The sequence below is a fragment of the Cricetulus griseus genome (assembly GCF_003668045.3).
Source record: "Cricetulus griseus strain 17A/GY chromosome 1 unlocalized genomic scaffold, alternate assembly CriGri-PICRH-1.0 chr1_0, whole genome shotgun sequence".
Classification (NCBI taxonomy): Eukaryota; Metazoa; Chordata; class Mammalia; order Rodentia; family Cricetidae; genus Cricetulus; species Cricetulus griseus.
The window spans coordinates 221,984,163-222,004,968 of record NW_023276806.1 but is presented as its reverse complement, the minus strand read 5'-3'; the positions used below and the strand labels follow the sequence as shown (position 1 = coordinate 222,004,968).

General features: G+C 41.2%; 1 protein-coding gene across 3 annotated transcripts in view; it reads right to left on the bottom strand.

The window, feature by feature from the left end:
* Positions 1 to 20,806, bottom strand: part of Pex1 (peroxisomal biogenesis factor 1) — a 45,019-nt gene that overhangs the window by 8,214 nt on the left and 15,999 nt on the right. For 2 of the 3 annotated variants that reach the window (XM_027389827.2, XM_027389826.2), the window contains exons 10-17: positions 19,615 to 19,747; positions 15,042 to 15,138; positions 12,927 to 13,097; positions 11,611 to 11,765; positions 9,837 to 10,026; positions 9,384 to 9,550; positions 7,613 to 7,747; positions 4,906 to 4,970 (exon numbers count right to left, since the gene is read on the bottom strand). In XM_027389827.2, coding sequence (XP_027245628.1) covers positions 4,906 to 4,970; positions 7,613 to 7,747; positions 9,384 to 9,550; positions 9,837 to 10,026; positions 11,611 to 11,765; positions 12,927 to 13,097; positions 15,042 to 15,138; positions 19,615 to 19,747 — 1,113 coding nt within the window. The remainder of the gene's footprint in view (positions 1 to 4,905; positions 4,971 to 7,612; positions 7,748 to 9,383; positions 9,551 to 9,836; positions 10,027 to 11,610; positions 11,766 to 12,926; positions 13,098 to 15,041; positions 15,139 to 19,614; positions 19,748 to 20,806) is intronic. The other variant, XM_035451930.1, reaches the window with a different exon arrangement.

The window sequence follows — 20,806 nt, the reverse complement described above, 5'->3', positions numbered from 1 at the left end:
CAAGTGGCTTCCGCTTCTGGGAAATGCCTACTTAATTCTTCAACCTGTTCAAAGATGGCAAGCTCATTATTTTTGCATTGTTTTGTAGGAATACTCTGAAAAAAATCTATATTATTAGATACAAAATATTAGAATTATAATATGTTCTTTTTTTAATTTAACGTTTTGTCAATATGTGGTCATGGACTTTAATAAGGCCCCTCTTATAAGGCTCTATTTCTTAAACTTCATAGTAGATATATAAACCTTTACCTTATTATTCCTTTTCAAATTATATTCATATATTTACTATGTATAGTCTCTTAGCTGTACACTGTGTCACAAAATTTTTTAGAAGACTGCAACAAAGTAAAATTTTACTTTAAAAATTTCCCATGATTCTGTTATACTTGAATAACTGATAATTATTTATCTTCTGTATTAATGTGTGATCTTATGTACATTTAGTAACACAAGCATTAATAAAACTGGATATATGGCATGCTGACTTCTAAGAGACATTAGGAGCGGAGAGGAAAAAGAACTTAGAACTTAAAGACATAAGGGTACACCAGGAATAGTTATTTGCTTCATATAAGAATCTAATCTGAAGGAAAAGTGTGGTGATGCACACTTCTAATCCCAGCATTAGGAGGCTGAGGCAGAAGGACCATGAGCCCTATCTAGTGAGAGCTCTATGTAGTGAGAGCTCTATGTGGTGAGAGCTCTATGTAGAGAGAGCTCTATGTGGTGAGAGCTCTATGTGGTGAGAGCTCTATGTGGTGAGAGCTCTATGTAGAGAGAGCTCTATGTGGTGAGAGCTCTATGTGGTGAGAGCTCTATGTGGTGAGAGCTCTATGTAGAGAGAGCTCTATGTGGTGAGAGCTCTATGTGGTGAGAGCTCTATGTAGAGAGAGCTCTATGTAGAGAGAGCTCTATGTAGAGAGAGCTCTATGTAGTGAGAGCTCTATGTAGTGAGAGCTCTATGTAGAGAGAGCTCTATGTAGAGAGAGCTCTATGTAGAGAGAGCTCTATGTAGTGAGAGCTCTATGTAGAGAGAGCTCTATGTAGTGAGAGCTCTATGTAGTGAGAGCTCTATGTAGTGAGAGCTCTATGTAGAGAGAGCTCTATGTAGTGAGAGCTCTATGTAGAGAGAGCTCTATGTAGAGAGAGCTCTATGTAGTGAGAGAGAGCTCTATGTAGTGAGAGCTCTATGTAGAGAGAGCTCTATGTAGTGAGAGCTCTATGTAGTGAGAGCTCTATGTAGTGAGAGCTCTATGTAGAGAGAGCTCTCTGTATGTAGTGAGAGCTCTATGTAGAGAGAGCTCTCTGTATGTAGTGAGAGCTCTATGTAGTGAGAGCTCTATGTAGTGAGAGCTCTATGTAGAGAGAGCTCTATGTGCTCTATGTAGTGAGAGCTCTATGTCTGTATGTAGAGAGAGCTCTATGTGTAGAGAGAGCTCTCTGTATGTAGAGAGAGCTCTATGTAGAGAGAGCTCTAGAGAGCTCTATGTAGTGAGAGCTCTATGTAGAGAGAGCTCTATGTAGAGAGAGCTCTAGTGAGAGCTCTAGAGAGCTCTAGTGAGAGCTCTATGTGAGAGCTCTATGGTGAGAGCTCTAGAGAGCTCTAGAGAGCTCTAGAGAGCTCTAGAGAGCTCTATAGTGAGAGCTCTAGAGAGCTCTATGTAGAGAGAGCTCTATGTAGAGAGAGCTCTATGTGGTGAGAGCTCTATGTGGTGAGAGCTCTATGTAGAGAGAGCTCTATGTAGAGAGAGCTCTAGTGAGAGCTCTATGTAGAGAGAGCTCTATGTAGAGAGAGCTCTATGTAGAGAGAGCTCTATGTAGAGAGAGCTCTATGTAGAGAGAGCTCTATGTAGTGAGAGCTCTAGTGAGAGCTCTAGTAGAGAGCTCTATGTAGAGAGAGCTCTATGTAGTGAGAGCTCTATGTAGTGAGAGCTCTAGTGAGAGCTCTAGTAGAGAGCTCTATGTAGAGAGAGCTCTATGTAGAGAGAGCTCTATGTAGTGAGAGCTCTATGTAGTGAGAGCTCTATGTAGAGAGAGCTCTGAGAGAGATGTATGTAGTGAGAGCTCTATGTAGAGAGAGCTCTATGTAGTGAGAGAGAGCTCTATGTAGTGAGAGAGAGCTGTATGTAGAGAGAGCTGTATGTAGAGAGAGCTAGAGAGAGCTGTATGTAGAGAGAGCTCTATGTAGAGAGAGCTCTATGTAGAGAGAGCTCTATGTAGAGAGAGCTCTATGTAGAGAGAGCTCTAGTGCTCTAGTAGTGAGAGCTCTCTATGTAGTGAGAGAGAGCTCTATGTAGAGAGAGCTCTATGTAGAGAGAGCTCTATGTAGTGAGAGCTCTATGTAGAGAGAGCTCTCTAGTGAGAGCTCTATGTAGTGAGAGCTCTATGTAGAGAGAGCTCTATGTAGAGAGAGCTGTATGTAGAGAGCTCTATGTAGTGAGAGCTCTATGTAGAGAGAGCTCTATGTAGAGAGAGCTCTATGTAGAGAGCTCTATGTAGAGAGAGCTCTATGTAGAGAGAGCTCTATGTAGAGAGAGCTCTATGTGAGAGCTCTATGTAGAGAGAGCTCTATGTAGAGAGAGCTCTATGTAGAGAGAGCTCTATGTAGAGAGAGCTCTATGTGGTGAGAGCTCTAGAGAGAGCTCTATGTAGTGAGAGCTCTATGTAGTGAGAGCTCTATGTGTGAGAGCTCTATGAGAGCTCTATGTAGTGAGAGCTCTATGTAGAGAGAGCTCTATGTAGAGAGAGCTCTATGTAGTGAGAGCTCTATGTAGAGAGAGCTCTATGTAGAGAGAGCTCTATGTAGTGAGAGCTCTAGTAGAGAGCTCTATGTAGTGAGAGCTCTATGTAGTGAGAGCTCTATGTAGAGAGAGCTCTATGTAGAGAGAGCTCTATGTAGTGAGAGCTCTATGTAGTGAGAGCTCTATGTAGAGAGAGCTCTATGTAGAGAGAGCTCTATGTAGTGAGAGCTCTATGTAGTGAGAGCTCTATGTAGAGAGAGCTCTATGTAGAGAGAGCTCTATGTAGAGAGAGCTCTATGTAGAGAGAGCTCTATGTAGTGAGAGCTCTATGTAGTGAGAGCTCTATGTAGAGAGAGCTCTATGTAGAGAGAGCTCTATGTAGTGAGAGCTCTATGTAGTGAGAGAGAGCTCTATGTAGTGAGAGAGAGCTCTATGTAGAGAGAGCTCTATGTAGTGAGAGCTCTATGTAGTGAGAGAGAGCTCTATGTAGTGAGTGAGAGCTCTATGTAGAGAGAGCTCTATGTAGAGAGAGCTCTATGTAGAGAGAGCTCTATGTAGAGAGAGCTCTATGTAGAGAGAGCTCTATGTAGTGAGAGCTCTATGTAGAGAGAGCTCTATGTAGAGAGAGCTCTATGTAGAGAGAGCTCTATGTAGAGAGAGCTCTATGTAGAGAGAGCTCTATGTAGAGAGAGCTCTATGTAGAGAGAGCTCTATGTAGAGAGAGCTCTATGTAGAGAGAGCTCTATGTAGAGAGAGCTCTATGTAGAGAGAGCTCTATGTAGAGAGAGCTCTATGTAGTGAGAGCTCTATGTAGTGAGAGCTCTATGTAGTGAGAGCTCTATGTAGTGAGAGCTCTATGTAGTGAGAGCTCTATGTAGAGAGAGCTCTATGTAGAGAGAGCTGTATGTAGTGAGAGCTCTATGTAGTGAGAGCTCTATGTAGTGAGAGCTCTATGTAGAGAGAGCTGTATGTAGTGAGAGCTCTATGTAGTGAGAGCTCTATGTAGAGAGAGCTCTATGTAGAGAGAGCTCTATGTAGAGAGAGCTCTATGTAGAGAGAGCTCTATGTAGTGAGAGCTCTATGTAGAGAGAGCTCTATGTAGAGAGAGCTCTATGTAGAGAGAGCTCTATGTAGTGAGAGCTCTATGTAGTGAGAGCTCTATGTAGAGAGAGCTCTATGTAGAGAGAGCTCTATGTAGTGAGAGCTCTATGTAGTGAGAGCTCTATGTAGTGAGAGCTCTATGTAGTGAGAGCTCTATGTAGTGAGAGCTCTATGTAGTGAGAGCTCTATGTAGAGAGAGCTCTATGTAGAGAGAGCTCTATGTAGTGAGAGCTCTATGTAGTGAGAGCTCTATGTAGAGAGAGCTCTATGTAGAGAGAGCTCTATGTAGTGAGAGCTCTATGTAGAGAGAGCTCTATGTAGAGAGAGCTCTATGTAGAGAGAGCTCTATGTAGAGAGAGCTCTATGTAGAGAGAGCTCTATGTAGTGAGAGCTCTATGTAGTGAGAGCTCTATGTAGAGAGAGCTCTATGTAGAGAGAGCTCTATGTAGTGAGAGCACTATGTAGTGAGAGCTCTATGTAGAGAGAGCTCTATGTAGTGAGAGCTCTATGTAGAGAGAGCTCTATGTAGTGAGAGCTCTATGTAGAGAGAGCTCTATGTAGAGAGAGCTCTATGTAGAGAGAGCTCTATGTAGAGAGAGCTCTATATGTAGTGAGAGCTCTATGTAGAGAGAGCTCTATGTAGAGAGAGCTCTATGTAGAGAGAGCTCTATGTAGCGAGAGCTCTATGTAGCGAGAGCTCTATGTAGAGAGAGCTCTATGTAGTGAGAGCTCTATATAGTGAGAGGTTGTCTCCTAAGAAAAGTAAAGAAAAGAAAAGAAGGAGGGAAAGAAGGAAGGCAGACAGGCCTATCTGATCTTTGAATGAGTACTTATTATTCTTTCAGGAATATTACTATTGTAAATAAAAAATAATCTCCAAAATTTAATCCTGGAAATATATATTTTAGGTAGTATTTGCTGAAATAAAATACTTGTTATCTGCTTTGTTAATAATTCATATAAACCATAGGTTTCAAGTACCAGTTCTTAAAAAAATAAGACCAAAACCAAGATTAATAAATGATAACCACCAGTAACTTTAAACATTCATAAAAGCCACCTGGTGAAAACGTCTCTGACAGCTTGCTCACTTGCTCCAATATATTTGCTGAGTAACTCTGGTCCCTAGAAGGCAAAAGAAGATCAAGCTGAAATGAAATTAATTAAAAAACAAACACAGCTTTGGGTTTTGATTAAGCTCAATGCATTACAGAACGTTTAAGGTAGGGTTGAATGACTGTCTCTCGTGTGTATCTTACAATGAACTGCGCTGGGGTGTCGAAATGGCTGCCTACCCTCGGCTTCCTCTGCCTAAAACATTGTCCTAGATGTTCTTGTAGCCTATGCCTTTATTTCCTTTAGATCTTTGTCAAACATGTCCCTCTGCTTAAGAGCTTCACCTGACAACACTGTGTGTGACCACCCCAGCTATTCCATGCCTCCTTACTGTTTGTTTTCTGTTGGGCTTACCACCACCCAGTAGCTTTTTGGGGGATTGTCTACTTAGTGTCTCTTTCCACTATTAGAATGTAAACTTCAAGCACAGTTCTGCTCCCTGCTGAGTCTCTATTGCCCAAACAGTGCTGCCAACTAAGCTCTAGATTTGTTTAGCGAAGTATTACATGGCTCAAAAGGGACAAACCATCGATACCAAATCCTTGGGAGCCTCCTATATTGTATAGAGAGATAACTGGTCTATTTAGCATCTTCAGTTGCTGAAATCAATCTGTTTATATAGGAGGTAAAAAATAAAATTCCTGAAAGTCAACTGTAAAAACATTTCAAGCAAATGTTATTACATATAGCAAAATTGATAATGTGAAATCTTTCCTTAGATTAGGATCACTTTTAAAACCGAGTAAGTCTAAAACATAAAAAGTACCTGTCAAAGATCTTCCTAATGGAACAATGTGTATGGACAAGCATTAATCTAAAAACATTTAGGAAGGCAGTAGGGGCTGGAAGAAATCTAGAAAAAGGAAGACAGATGACTAATGCTTCCACTTTCTCCACTGTTGCCAACATCGTTACCTGTTTACCCAGTTCAAAAAGAACCATGACAAAAGAGGGCAGGCAAAACCCAATTACAAATTGCTAACCTGGATTTCAAGTTATAAGTCAGTTTTGAGTATGAGTACATGATTCTTTTGCTTCAGAATCCATTTTCTTTGGTAAACTGCTAATGCTGAGGCCTTGAGACTTTAAGAATGGGACGTGATGATATGCCAGTGACAGACTGTGAGCACTGCCCCAAATGATCCATGACCCTTCGTTAGTGGGCTTGCTTTCTATCTTAAAAACACAGTAGCCGGGCAGTGATGACACACACCTTTAATCCCAGTCTTTAATCCCAGCACTTGGAAGGCAGAGGCAGGCGGATCTCTATGAGTTTGAGTCAAGCCTGGTCTACAGAATGAGTTCCAGGACAGTCTCCAAAGTTACACAAAGAAACCCTGTCTCGGAAAAACAAACAAACAAACAAAAACAAAAACAAAAAGCAACAATCCAACAACAAATTGTAGACCTGGTGTGCACTAGGTAAGGTAAAGGCAGTCAGCAAGTGAGAGGCCCATAAAATTGGCCTCTATTCCTGTAGATCTCGTCTCCCTTAAGTGCAGTTTGCTTTTCCTTGTACTATTTACATAAATTCTGTTCACAGTGATGGTGATTTGCCTTAAACAAGAACATAAAAGCCACTTGGAGAGAGGGGTGGGTGAGTATTCAATTCCTTACAGCTATAAACCAATAAATGCATCACTCCAGCTTTCCAAATGGGAGATCAATCTGAAATCAAGAAGTATAATTGGGATTGATAAGGAAGGCTGTGGTGGGGGTAAAAAGGTGGCTCCTGAAGAAGTGAAGCAGGCATTACCCTAAGACTCATTACATACCAAAAGAAGTGAGAACATGTGTCTATAGAAACTTGTACATGGGTGTTCAGAACAGCATTATCCACAAAAGCCTGGTAGGTAGAATACTGCAGAGGTAGCTCAGAGGGCACAAGCCACCAAGCCTGGCAACTTAAGTTTGTCCATGGAACCGCATAGGGCAAGGAGAGAATCAACTCCCACAGGCTGTCCCCTGACATGCTCACGTGTGGCACATGTGAGCCCACACATGTGAGCCCACACACGTACACATATGAACAAAATAAATAATTTAATGTTAAAATATATGCATTAAAGCCTGGTTGTAGAAACAACTCAAAGTTTGCCAGTGATTATGAATGTCTAATCAAAATGTGGTACAGGTAAGTAATGGAGTGTAATCTAGTCCCCAAAAGGATTAAGATATTAACACACATGTCAATTTGAAGTATACTAAGTGAAAGAAGCTAGACACAAAACGTCAAGGTATTACCTAATTTTTTGTATACAAAATATTAAGAACAGACAAATACATAGACACAGAAATAAGATTAATGGCTGCTAAGGAATGAAGAGGGAACAGAATGAAATAGCTTTGAAAAAAGGAGGTTGTAAGTTCACAGTTCTGTGAGTGCAAAACAATGCCAACTAAATGCTTGCCTCAATTCAAAAGACAAAGAAGGCCCAGTGGTGGTCACACCTTTAATCCCAGCACTCTAAGGAGGCAGAGGCAGGTGGATCTCTGTGAATTCAAGGCCACCCTGGTCTACAGAGAGAGTTCCAGGACAGCTGAGGCTACACAGAGAAATCCTATCTTGAAAAACCAAAAAAAAAATAAAAAAAAAATAAAAACAAAAAATAAAAAAAAGACAAAGAAGAAGGAAAGAAGTGCACACATACCTTGATACTAATAAAATTCATTCCACTCTCTCTTGCAACTACCCCAGCAAGTAAAGTTTTTCCTGTTCCTGGGGGACCATAAAGCAATATTCCAGTCCTCTGTCGTATGGGCAAGTTTGCAAATAACTCTGGGTACTGAAAAACATTAAAAGCATGACAAAGAGCAGAAATATAAATAAAGACTGAAGACCAATACACAGAAAGCATTTGGATGTTAGTAACTGCCACCTCCTTTATTAATAACAACAGCACGGCAGGGAAGGAAATTCCTATTGGAAATAATGAATGAAGCCCATGGAATGTATCTATATAAATAGTCAGTCAGGACACCAGAACTTCCTTCCACTTTGCTGACCTTCTCTTTTGTTTTGGAGACACTAAAGAGTGTAACTGGGGCCTTGACTAAGCCAGGCGAGGCACATCCCTGAGCTACACAGAATTACAGCAGTCTTTCTTTTTAAAGTGTACTAAAAGTACTGTATTAGAAAAACAAAGCCCAAAGTTGCAGTCTTCCAACGAGCATATACCACTTGTACGGTTACATTGTGATAGCTTTGTGCATTCATGCACTGGAACAAAGAGATAACAGAGGCAGAGGTGGTGTGGTTATGGACAGCAATGTCTCTGCTAGCCAAGTGCTTAACTCCTTTTCAATTACCTTCTAAATAACCAGCTGCCCAGAATGCAAAATCCTACCTCACATTGATTAAGTAAACATTAGCTACAACCAGCAGTAGGCTTGCCTCAGCTCCTTAGGCAAGCTTATGTGAGTTCATCTATTGACAAAATTCCAACCTGACTTCCACTTTCATACTAACTGGAGAGGCCTCAAAGTCAGCAGAAAGCACGTGGTCTCCATAGACTTGGATATTATTGCCTGGTGCCCAAACGCAGCATTTGAGGCCATGATGCTGCTGGCTAGTAAGTTCACGCCCACTTCTTCTCCCATAGGCTTAAATCTATGGCTCTGCGCTGCACTCAACACATCCAGGCCCTGACAACAACCCTTCCCAAGAGCTGCCATCCAGCCACATGTGACCCAAATCTCTACTTACTTCTTCACTTTGCATGAGTCATCGACCTCACAACCATCCCCATTTCTCAGGTCTCTACTTCCTCCTTTATCTTTCCATCCACCTAGTTTATGCTGCCGGTCAACTCTGCCTTTCTAAGACTAATACCCAGAGTGCAAAAGTCTGCTTCATTGACCTGGGTGTCTTGCAGACCATTCCTATCTACTTCTGCTGAAATTCCAGCAGATGGTTCACTATGCTCTAGCAAATCTGAGTGACTTAGGCAAAACAGAATTAAGACACTTTATATCAAAATGGATTTGCATTTACAGGCAGAGAAAATATCAAGTAGTTAGAAAATCCCATGCCTTTGGTGACTCAGTAAATCCTTGTCAATCAAATGGAAATTGTATAAGCTAACAACTAAAGCCATGGTCAGTAGTTTAGGTTTCCTCTGACCATTAGCACGTGTGTGTGTGTGTGTGTGTGTGTGTGTGTGTGTGATAAGCTAACAACTAAACATGGTCAGTAGTTTAGGTTTCCTCTGACCATTAGCACGTGTGTGTGTGTGTGTGTGTGTGTGTGTGTTGTGTGTGTGTGTGTGTGTGTGTGTGTGTGTGTGTGTGTGTGTGTGTGTTTTACCTTACCTTGGCTGGTAGTAGTTTAGGTTTCCTCTGACCATTAGCACGTGTGTGTGTGTGTGTGTGTGTGTGTGTGTGTGTGTGTGTGTGTGTGTGTGTCCATGTGTTTTACCTTACCTTTGCTGGTAACTGGATAGTGTCCATGAGTATCTGCCGAACTTCATGTAATCCACCAATCTTGTCCCAGCCAAGGTCTCTAGGTTTATGCAGGTTGACATTTCTCAGAGAAGCAGGAAGAAATCCATGGAGAGCCTTATGGAAGTCTGATGTTGTTAAAGTCAATTCTGTGTAAAAATAAAAAAAGCTTTTTTAGTTTATTTTTAAACAAGATCTCACTAGATAACTGGGGCTAGCCTCAAATTCAGAGATCAGCCTGCCTCTACCCACTGCATGATGGTATTAAAGACGTGCATCTCCAAGTCCAATTCATTTTTAAAATATGCTGTAATACTTGCTGGAAACACCAGGTTTCTACTCAAATGCTGTACGAAACAGAATGTATGTAATTCCTGCTCTGCTATGACTATGTTCCCAGAACAGGAAGAAATTCAGGGTTTGGGGTGCAGATACCTTCCCTGGTGGAGACAGGCTGACGAGAGAGGCGGGAGTGTATGGCTCGGTCCACGAGAACAGTAAAATCTCTAGCCACAAACCCTTCAGTTTCTTTAGCTATGCGCTGCAGGTCAATGTCAGAAGACTTGTTTATATTGCAGCCCAGTTTATTTTTCACGACATTCTGCAGAATCTCACATCTTTGTTCCTTAAGAAACAAAATATAAAATTCAGATTGTTAACTTTTCAATGGTACATTTCACTAGTTATGTGTCACTTAGCAATGGGAATGTGATCAGGGAAATGCCTCACTAGGCAATTTCATCATTATGTGCACAACACAGAGTGCATTTACACAGACTGAGATGGTACAGACTCTTAAACATCCACACTGTGCAGTCCAGTCAGCTGTTCTGCCACGAGCACTCTGGCGGTAATTCTGTCCACTCTTGGCATATACATCTCTTGACTGCCTTCACGCCAGCACCTGAGGGTATACTCCCACATCCACAGTGTGTGATAAACCGTTCTCTAATTGTTGAAGCCAAAGCTAACTGTAAAAGGCAGGGTTGGGTCCAGCCTTTTCCTTCAAAAGCATAAATAAACTCTTTGCTTCTGCCATGATCCTATCAGGGTGTTGTATTTCTCTGTCTGGTCTAAAATTATACTCAGTAAATTATCTAAAACCACACTGATACAAGAGTGCCATTTCTTTCTCCAAAAAGGAACATTTTAAGTAACATCTGGTTCTTAAGAGGTTTTTTTTAGTTTCTGTGGATTTTTTTTTTTTTCCGAGACAGGGTTTCTCTGTGTAGCTTTGGAGCCTATCCTGGCACTCATTCTGTTGACCAGGCTGGCCTCAAACTCACAGAGATCCACCTGCCTCTGCCTCCCAAGTGCTGGGATTAAAGTCGTGTGCCACCAATGCCCGGCTAGTGGATTTTGTTACAACATTTTTCTTAATTAGTGATTACAACTAATTTCTTAATTAGTGAGGGTCAGCCCATGGTACATGGTACTATCCCTGGGTTTCTGGTCCTGGGTTCTATAAGAAAGCAGGCTGGGCCAGCCATAGAAAGCAAGCCAGTAAGCAGCTCCCTCCATGGCCTGGGCATCAGCTCCCGGCTCCAGGTTCCTGCCTTGCAGTTTTTGATGATGAACTGCTTTATGGAACCGTGAGTAAAATAAACCCTGTTCTCCCCAAGTTGCTTTTGGTCATGGTGTTTCATCACAGCAATGGTAACCCTAACTAAGACAACCAATATCACTACCCTTTCTTTTCTTTTCCTTTTTTGGTGCTGAATACTGAACCCAGGGCCCCGCACATGCTAGGCAAGCTCTTTACCACTGAGCTCAGCTTTCTGTGACACAGAATAATAGGTAAATACATCTGCTTCTCAGTAATAGTTCAATGGCAAAGAGTCTGAACATTTAAGGTAGACACTGGGCGAGACTCTTAAACAAGATTGTCTCCAGCCTGAGCACACGTCCATCTGCTCATGGTCACTACATGCTTGGTAAGCATAAGGTCCCAAACGGGGCAGGATGGCTAATCAAATTAAAAGATGTTTCCATTTCATTTCATCCTCATTTAGAAGAAATAATGACTTCAAGAAAACCATTTTCTTAGCAAGTAGGCAACATTTCCGATGAGTGTACATTATAATCTCTGCTACAAACTATGCAATGTTGCTCTTAAATATCTGCACAATCTAGAAGCAGTAACTATTAAAATAAAAGCAACTTTTAAGAAAAGAACACAGCCCAATAGCCTTTTTAAGTCTCAGCTTACCTGGTTAGGAGGTTGGATGTGCTGGACACACTGAAAGGTGTGGATTCCTTGAGCAGAAACAAGCGAGGGTTGTAGGCAGCATTGGGACTGACTTGTGGCGATGAGCGCAATCAAACTTCCCACAGAAACTAACTCTTTGATCATATCTTTCAAAGCTAGAATGAAGTAATACAGCATAAAGCTCAGGGAAAAAGCATGAAAATTTAAAGCTGTATATTCACTAAAATACCAATAACCTAATATTAGGATGGAACAGCCCCTTCATGGGTTTTTTTTTTTTTTCTTTTAAGATTTATTTGCTTATTATGTATACAGTGTTCTGCCTGCATGATGCCTGCAGGCCAGAAGAGGGCACCAGATCTTATTACAGATGGCTGTGAGCCGCCATGTGGTTGCTGGGAATTGAACTCAGGACCTCTGGAAGAGCAGCCAGTGCTTTTAACTGCTGAGACACCTGTCCAGTCCCGCTTCATGTTTTTTAAAAACATTAATTCCATCTATTCACTGATCTATCTGTTGAATCAAACAGAAGTGTAGGAGGTTCCGTAAACTCAGGACATGTCTACTGAGGTTCTGTACTCCTTGATTTTACAAAGTAAACGAGTCAAAAGCACAAATGCATCTCAGAAGTGAATATTCTAGAAGGATGACTAGTGTCCATACTATATCATGGTGACTTAGCAGAACAGGCATGGTGTTTCAAACACTTCCTGGATAGTTTCTTTCTATTCAAGGCTTGGTGAAGTTTGGCTGAGGAGATAAGAACTGAAATAAGCATTAGTAATGTATCTTTGAGTCCTAATCCAGAGATCTGCAGCCCTCTTCCATAGAGACTAACAGAAAGGTGTCTAGGAGTTTGTGTGCAGCATTTCCTTACACACGGGACTAACCGAGCGGCATCCAGGAATTTGTCATCAGGAGGTTCTACAGGAGATACAGAACTCAAACTTTCAGAGCAACACCAGGTGATCTAGAGCAAGCCACTTTTACTTATATTTGGTGTTGGCTTCATCTCTCCAGAACAATGAGCTCTCCGTATCCAGGTCTCTTGTCACACTCTAAGCTACAATCAATGGTGGATTCCTCAATGTTCTATAATCTCTCCAGGACCCACATGGAGGAAGGAGAGAAGAGACTACTAAAAATTGTCCTCTGACCACCACATGTACACCCAGGCACTCGGGTGCCACCCCCCAAAAATGCACAAGTAATAAATGAATAAAACTAATTAAAATGTAAAAACTAGATTTATCATTAAAGCGAAAAATGTTGCCTGACACAAGAAAAAGCTCCCAAGCCAGTAGGGGATGCATTACCGTGTGCAAGCCGCTGGCTCTGCACTGCTTCAGGGCTGTGCTCCTGCTCTGGGACAGTGGGCAGCCCGGCAATGAAGTCCAGGTCGTCCAGCAGAATGACAGATGGCTGCCTCCAGGCTGCCTCTGAGAACGCCACCTCCAAGGCTTTCTGTATGCTCTCAAGCCTTTTTCCTACACACAGAAGATGCGGTGTCATTGTTATTTCAGGGATTGAAAGTTTGAAGGTAGTAGAAGAACTTGACATTAGTTTACCTATAAAAACACTCAAGAAGTCAAGGCCAGGGAGTCATGAGCTTCAGCAAGAGTTCCGCTAAAGGCCAAACTTCATTCCTGGGCTTGGTGGTGTAACACTTTGCTAGCACAGACAAGGTCCTGGCTTCAGTAACCAGAACTTGGAAAAATACCACACACCTGCATATAACAAAAGGCACTTGGGTCCCTACCCTATGGCAGCCTTTTTCAACAGTGCATCCTATACTTAATGTTTTTGTAAAGTTTCCAGAGGTGATTCTGAATAATGGTTTTATTTGTAAAAAACTAATGGTTTGAGGCCAAAAAAAAAAAGGTATTTTTTATTGTTTAGTGTATTTGCTGATAAGAGTGCTTTTGTATGTTTGTAGTTTTTTAAAATTAAAGTATAACATCTGCTTCTGGGCAAAAAAATACTTAAACTGGTGTTTTATTAATATACCAATTAAACTTGATAATCATAGGCATATTCAACTCCTAAGTCTCTGAGGACTCAACGTGCCAAACGGCATCACAAAGGAGAGGAACACACTTCTGACTTTGGTCTGTACGCATTCGGTCTCACTCTAGAGTTTCAGGTGGCTTACAATTGTGAAATACACAGGATGCAGAGAAACAAAACCAGAGCAGGGGTCAAGATCAGAGTCAAACCCTACCATTGCCTGGAGACCCCAAAGGTCCTAGATTTGATGACACATCTAGCTTCAGGTTTTTTCCAGGTGTGGTACAAAGTTTTAATTTCCAGAAGACAGAAAGTTGACAGGTCTGTAAACTAATGCAATGGTCCCCTAATACTTAGCTCTAAGTTAATGTTTTTTTCCAATGGGGCTTCAATCAGGATTAAAACCTCCTTTATAGCAAATGAAATATTGAGTTTTCAAAGCTATCTTTATTATTATTTAAAATAATTTTTTTATTTATGTTTTGAGGATTTCATACATCTATACAATGTGATTTCTTATTTTCTTACTATGCACTAGGTAAAAACATAAGCTGCAAAGACGAGCTGGGAGTCAGGTGTTAGTGGAAACCTAGAAAGAAGCTAATTGTTCAAAAAGAAAGTATTCCAACCTTTTGTTTTAACTAAATAGACAGTAATGTAAATGTTAGAAATGTTTAAAAAATACGAAAGTGATACAAGGTCAATTGTAATTCTCATTGTCACCCAAAGCCACCACTTATCCTCCCAGTCACGAACTTTACCAGGTTCCCATAGCAATTCAAAGACCAAGATCAAGTACAGATTTCATAGAGTACACTCTAAACACTTGGAGTGGTATTTGTTGTTGGTATTTCCAGGAACACACTCTATTGAGCTTTCACTTTCAAAACATGGCTTCCACCAAATGTCAAATAGACTTTTAGGGATTTTATCACAAACATCAGAAAGCCAATGCTTTCAAGTTTCTAAGGATTTTTTAGTTTTTAGAGATAGGGTTCCTCTTTTTTTTTTTTTTTTTTTTTTTGGTTTTTTGAGACAGGGTTTCCCTGTGGCTTTGGAGGCTGCCCTGGAACTAGCTCTTGTAGACCAGGCTGGTCTGGTACTCAGAGATCCGCCTGCCTCTGCCTCCCAAATGCTAGGATTGAAGGTGTACGCTACCACCGCCAGCGAGATAGGGTTACTCTTGTAGCCCTGGCTGCCCTGGAACTTGATCTGTAGACAGAGATCTGCCTGCCTCTGCCTCCTGAATGCTGGGGTTAAAGGTAGGCGTCAATGTGCCCAGCTTCTAAATTTCTAGGTATTTTCAATAACTAAATGACACCAATAAAAACTTAAAAAGTGTATAACTATATCAGTAGCTTAGCAGCATTACTAATACATTCCTATCCACAAAAGGGGGCTTTATGTCGAATGCTCATTTCTACCTCGCAAAGCTTTACAGTCGACTATCTCCACATGGGCATCCAGTCCGTCACAGGCTTCCTGACAGATTGCTTTGGCTAATGTTGACTTCCCGCTCCCCTGGAAAAGAGGTGCATCATCAGAACTCTCAACAGATTTAATTATAGAAGCAGCTCCTGTCACTGCAGCAGCCACCAAGATTCAGCCTCATCAATTGCTAAGTAGACACCAATCCAGTTGCAATGTGGGATTCTGTGCTACTAAAATATGGTTCTTCTTTCCCTCTGTTAATGTGTTAGGTATCCTGTATTCATTACAATGCATATACAGAAATACACCCATTTCTACACTCGCTAGTTAATATAACTTGGAACATTTAATTAAAACCAATTAAAAATAATACTTTACTGTTACAAGACATGATTAATAGTAATTTTTAAATAAGAAAGACACATTTTTATTTAATTTCAATCAGAAAGTCGATTACCAATATATCTGTACTAAGTAATTTTAATTAATGCTTTCTTAATGATTTACAGCCATTGTTGTGACTACCAATTAATGTGGAGTACAACCTTCAGACACTTTTTTCCTGTGATGGACATGATTATATGGCATGTTTTACAAGACTAGGTGTTATCATGTTGGCCAGCCTCGCCTTGAACTTTGGAATGGCTGAGATTACAGGCTGCCCTTGAGAAGACACTTCAGCTGCCAGGACTGTCTATTTAGATATAAAAACAAAGAACTCAACACTGACTTACAATCAATGAGCATTTTTTTTCAAATACAAGCTTTAGTTTTATGTCATTCTAAAATAATATGCAAAAATTAAAAATAGTTATACTTAGTGGAGAAAGGTGAAAATAACATGTAATTGTTCCAACTTATAGCAATTGTTTTAATGCTTTTCATTCTTCTAAACATTCTGTATTTTTACAAATTTATAAAAACAGAACTAAAACATTAATGAAGTTTTTACTGAATGTCATGTTTTTACTTAAGCTCTTTAACAAGTTACTTCTCACCCAGCAAAGGTGGCACACGCCTTCAATCTCAGCACTCCGGAGGCAGAGGCAGGTCTCAGTGAGTTCGAGGCCAGTCTGGTCTACAGAGCAACTTCCAGGCCAGCCAGGGCTACACAGAGAAACCCTGTCTTGAAAAAAACAAACAAACAGAAGTTACTTCTCTGTGCTTGATATTCATGCTCCTCCCGATTCTAGCCATCATCAAGTCAAAATAAACCTCAAAAAATAGACATGCTAGTGATCTGCTAGCATGCCTTCAGAAAGAGGAGGAGCAGGACATAGAGGGCAGTGCATTTCTAGAGGCCTCTAGCATGGCCAAAGCGGGTAGGTTTTTTAGTTCTTTTATTACCAGTTTCTTCTTTCAATCTATTATCACTTCTTGCTGCCGCTTCTCTGAAGTCCAACACTGTTGTATCAGCTCAAATACTTTGTTCTGATTACTAGCAAAACCCAGAAAAATTTGACATAAGAAACCTAAAATTTTAGAGGCACTCAACAAATATGTACTATCATCATTATCTTTATAGAATTAATACCACATTTAAATGTTTTTGGTTTGTTTGTTTTTGTTTTTTCAAGACAGGGTTTCTCTGTGTAGCTTTGGCTGTCCTGGAACTTGCTCTGTAGACCAGGCTGGCCTTGAACTCACAGAGATCCGCTTGCCTTTGCCTCCTGAGTTCTGGGATTAATGGTGTGTGCCACTACCACTTAGCCCACGTTTAAATTTGTTTGGTTTGTTTTTGGGGTTCTCTGTGGCTTTGGAGGCTGTCCTGGAACTAGCTCTTGTAGACCATGTTTAAATTTAATGAACTTCAAAGACTAGAACAATTAGTGGTGCTAGATTGTAGACCAAACATATCATCATCCACCCAGAGGGCCTTTTCTTCCAGTTCAGAGTAATTCACATTCCTGAAGCACTTCTCATGTATGTATCCTCTCCCTTAAGTGAGGGTATTCTAATGAACACAGATGAGAAAAAAAACTTAAAACTTTATAATAAGCACATTACAGAGAGGACCTCAGTTCTACTACTGTCTTACTCTAGGAGGGACTTCAAAAGACTGCTTTTGCAGACAGTGGGATAAGGCTTTTTAAAAATAAATATTCTACCATGATGATGTGGTCATTTAAAAAATGACAGAGGGGAATGAGAGATGGCTCAGTAGCTAACAGCACCAGCTGCTCTTCCAGAGGTCCTGAGTTCAATTCCCAGTAAGCTCCCAGATGGTGGCTCGCAGCCATCTGATGCCCTCTTCTGGCATGCAGACAGACATGTAGATGGAGCACTCATATACATAAAATAAATACATCTTTTAAGAATGACAAAGAATGGTGCCCATATTTAAGTAAGACAGGAGAAAGAAACTGGACTAGCAATAGCAAACAGTTACTAAAAAGAGAAGAAATGAAGAAACTTTATATTTCTATAATTCTAAAGCCCTATGACTAACCAAGACCACACTGTGGGGTTTTTGTTTGTTTTTAAAGATTAGGTGTATATTTAAGATTATGTGTAAGGCTGATTTTTTTAAGTATGTGTGTATGTGGATGTCAGAAGAGAGCACTGCGTCATTTGGAGCTCCAGTCACAGATGATTGTGTGCCACCCAGCGTGGGTGCTGTGCGATTGTAAATCACCCAGCGTGGGTGCTGTGCAATTGTAAGTCACCCAGCGTGGGTGCTGTGCGATTGTTAAGTCACCCAGCGTGGGTGCTGTGCGATTGTAAGTCACCCAGCGTGGGTGCTGTGCGATTGTAAGTCACCCAGCATGGGTGCTGTGCGATTGTGTGCCACCCAGCGTGGGAGCTGTGCGATTGTAAGTCACCCAGCGTGGGTGCTGTGGGATTGTAAGTCACCCAGCGTGGGTGCTGTGCGATTGTGTGCCACCCAGCGTGGGTGCTGAGTGATTGTAAGTCACCCAGCGTGGGTGCTGTGCGATTGTTAAGTCACCCAGCGTGGGTGCTGTGCGATTGTAAGTCACCCAGCATGGGTGCTGTGCGATTGTAAGTCACCCAGCGTGGGTGCTGTGCGATTGTGTGCCACCCAGCGTGGGAGCTGTGCGATTGTAAGTCACCCAGCGTGGGTGCTGTGCGATTGTGTGCCACCCAGCGTGGGAGCTGTGCGATTGTAAGTCACCCAGCGTGGGTGCTGTGGGATTGTAAGTCACCCAGCGTGGGTGCTGTGCAATTGTGTGCCACCCAGCGTGGGTGCTGAGTGATTGTAAGTCACCCAACGTGGGTGCTGTGTGATTGTAAGTCACCCAGCGTGGGTGCTGTGCGATTGTGTGCCACCCAGCGTGGGTGCTGGGCACCCAACTCCAGCCGTCTGCAAAAGCTGTAAGCACTTTTAACCAATGAAACAACTCTCTACTACCCAACACTCTGGTCTTTAGCACAGAAAATAACACAGCATTGGTAGAGAAAGTCTTTTTAACAGGTCAAGGATCTCAACCAAATCTTTAAGAAGTTAAAAAGAGAAGACACATCAACCATGTCAGGAAATAAGGTAGCAGTACAGAGCCTGTAGGACCCAGAACTAAAGGATGATAAGAGCAAATAGCTTGATGCTCATAAATTTGACATTGTGGAAGAACTGGACCAAATCTCTGGACCATCAACTGCTTGTCAATCAAGATGACACAGGACTATCTAACCATTAAGATATGGAATTCATCATTTAAAGGACTCGCCAGGCTTGGATAGGTTTGCTGTTAGGTTTTGCCAAGCATTTAAAGAATGAATGAAAGCCAACTTTATAGTTTCTTCCCCACAAAAAGAGAGGGAAACACCTGGCAGCTCATCATGAGCCCATAATACATTGGCAGTAAAACCAGACAAAGACAGGGAAGCTTCAGACCAGTGTCTCCCATAAATGTAGATTTTTAAAAAATTAAACAGAATGGCAGCAAGCACAAATCAACACAGCCAAGTGGGATTTATTCAGAAAATACCAATGCTACCAACAGTCTCATCAATAGCCTAGATACTAAAAATCTTATAATCTTATCAGTCAGTGAAGAAAGAGGCTGCAAAGGGTATATGAATTCATGATGACTTCCCTAATACCTAACAGGCACACAAAACCATTAAGAATGTATGATTGCTTTCCCTACCATGTATTAAAGGCTGTTTAAAATACATAAGTGATGGGGGGAAGTCCTTCTATGTATATGTTTGTCTTATTGAGTGATAAATAAAGCACCGTTGGCCAATAGGGAAGAAAGATAGGTGGGGCTAGGAGTCAAGGAGGATTCTGGGAAATGTAGTAAAGAGGAGTCTCCATGGGATCCTGGGAAGAGAGGACACAGGCCGCTGGCGTCCTCGTTAAGATAAGTCTTTATAAAATATATAGATTAATGGTTATGGTTGATACTTAAGACAGAGCTAGCAATAAGAAATCCCACTGCCCAGCAGCATTGTAACTAATATTAGTCTCTGTGTGTTATTTGGGGACCCTAACATGGCGGCGGAACCCAGGCGGCTGGCGGAAATAGTTATTATTACCCATAAGAAAATCCAAAGAGACGAGGATGAAATGCCAGAGAAAAGGAGCACATTCGAACCACATACCTTTCCTCCAGTGACCAAAAGAGCGCCATTCCTAAGTCCTGCAACCAGGGACATCAGCTGCCGAGACAGAGGGCGTCCCAGGAGGCTGTGAGTGATGTGCTCCATGGCAGATACACCTAAGGAATTCACTCCGCTGCAAAACACAAAAATGCTTATGTGACCAAAGCCCATAGCAAAGTAAACTCTAAGTCTAAGAGGCTAAAGCTTTTATCCCTGGCTGAGTTAGCGATGTGGAAGGGCTAAGTCTTAGCTCTCCTTCACTTACAAGGGCTTACACTGTATTAGATGTGCAGCCTTTACACATTAGTCTAACGTCTGAAGCATGGGCAGTAACCAGTTTTGTTCTAACAGTCACTTATTCGACCTGCTCACACACCTAAACACTCCCCACCCCCAAATAACATTGTCTGGCCATCAATATTCTCAGAAATAGGCGCTTCACAAGGGCTTGTTGAGACAGTCAAAGCCTTGGCTGCTCTGAAATTTCCCTTTGAGATGTAGCTCCAACCTGTCATATACAAACATTGTACCTACACTAGTTCTTCATTCTTCCTTGATTTTATTTATGAAAACAGAAATGGAGCAAAACGTCCTGAAAGTGGAAACCAAAGAGATTTACTTCATAGTAATGCACGCTGTTGCACCCAATCCTCTTTAAGGTTTCATTTTTTCACTAAAATGGTAGAAAGGAATTAAATTGTTCTCACATCTGGTATAAGCACATAAATTCTCATGCTAACACTTCTATGGCTACTCTTAGTACATAAAAACAAAAAAGAAACAAAAAAGAAACAAAGATGGCTTCTTTTTCAGATTTATTTTTCTAAAAAGATGAAAAAATATAAAAGTCCTAATTATTGCAAGAAAATAGTGAAGGAATAACTTAATTTGAAATATTTTTCACCAGTCAGCCAATGTTTCAGATTTAGCTATTAAAATGCTTTTATTTGCTTTGATAACTACTGTTTTGGTCAAGTACAATGATCAGGTAGGTGGTATTTAGTTAACTTCTTTTCCTCACAAGCCAATTCTCAAAGTAGAATCTCTAATAAAACTAGCTACCCGAAGAGACAAGGTACATTTCTAACCTATGAGTGAGGACAGAAATAACCCTTAAGATTATCTCCTAACACATTAGAAAGACTTTTCATTGGCATTCCTGGTCACTCGCACATAGACACCTGCCAGAGAG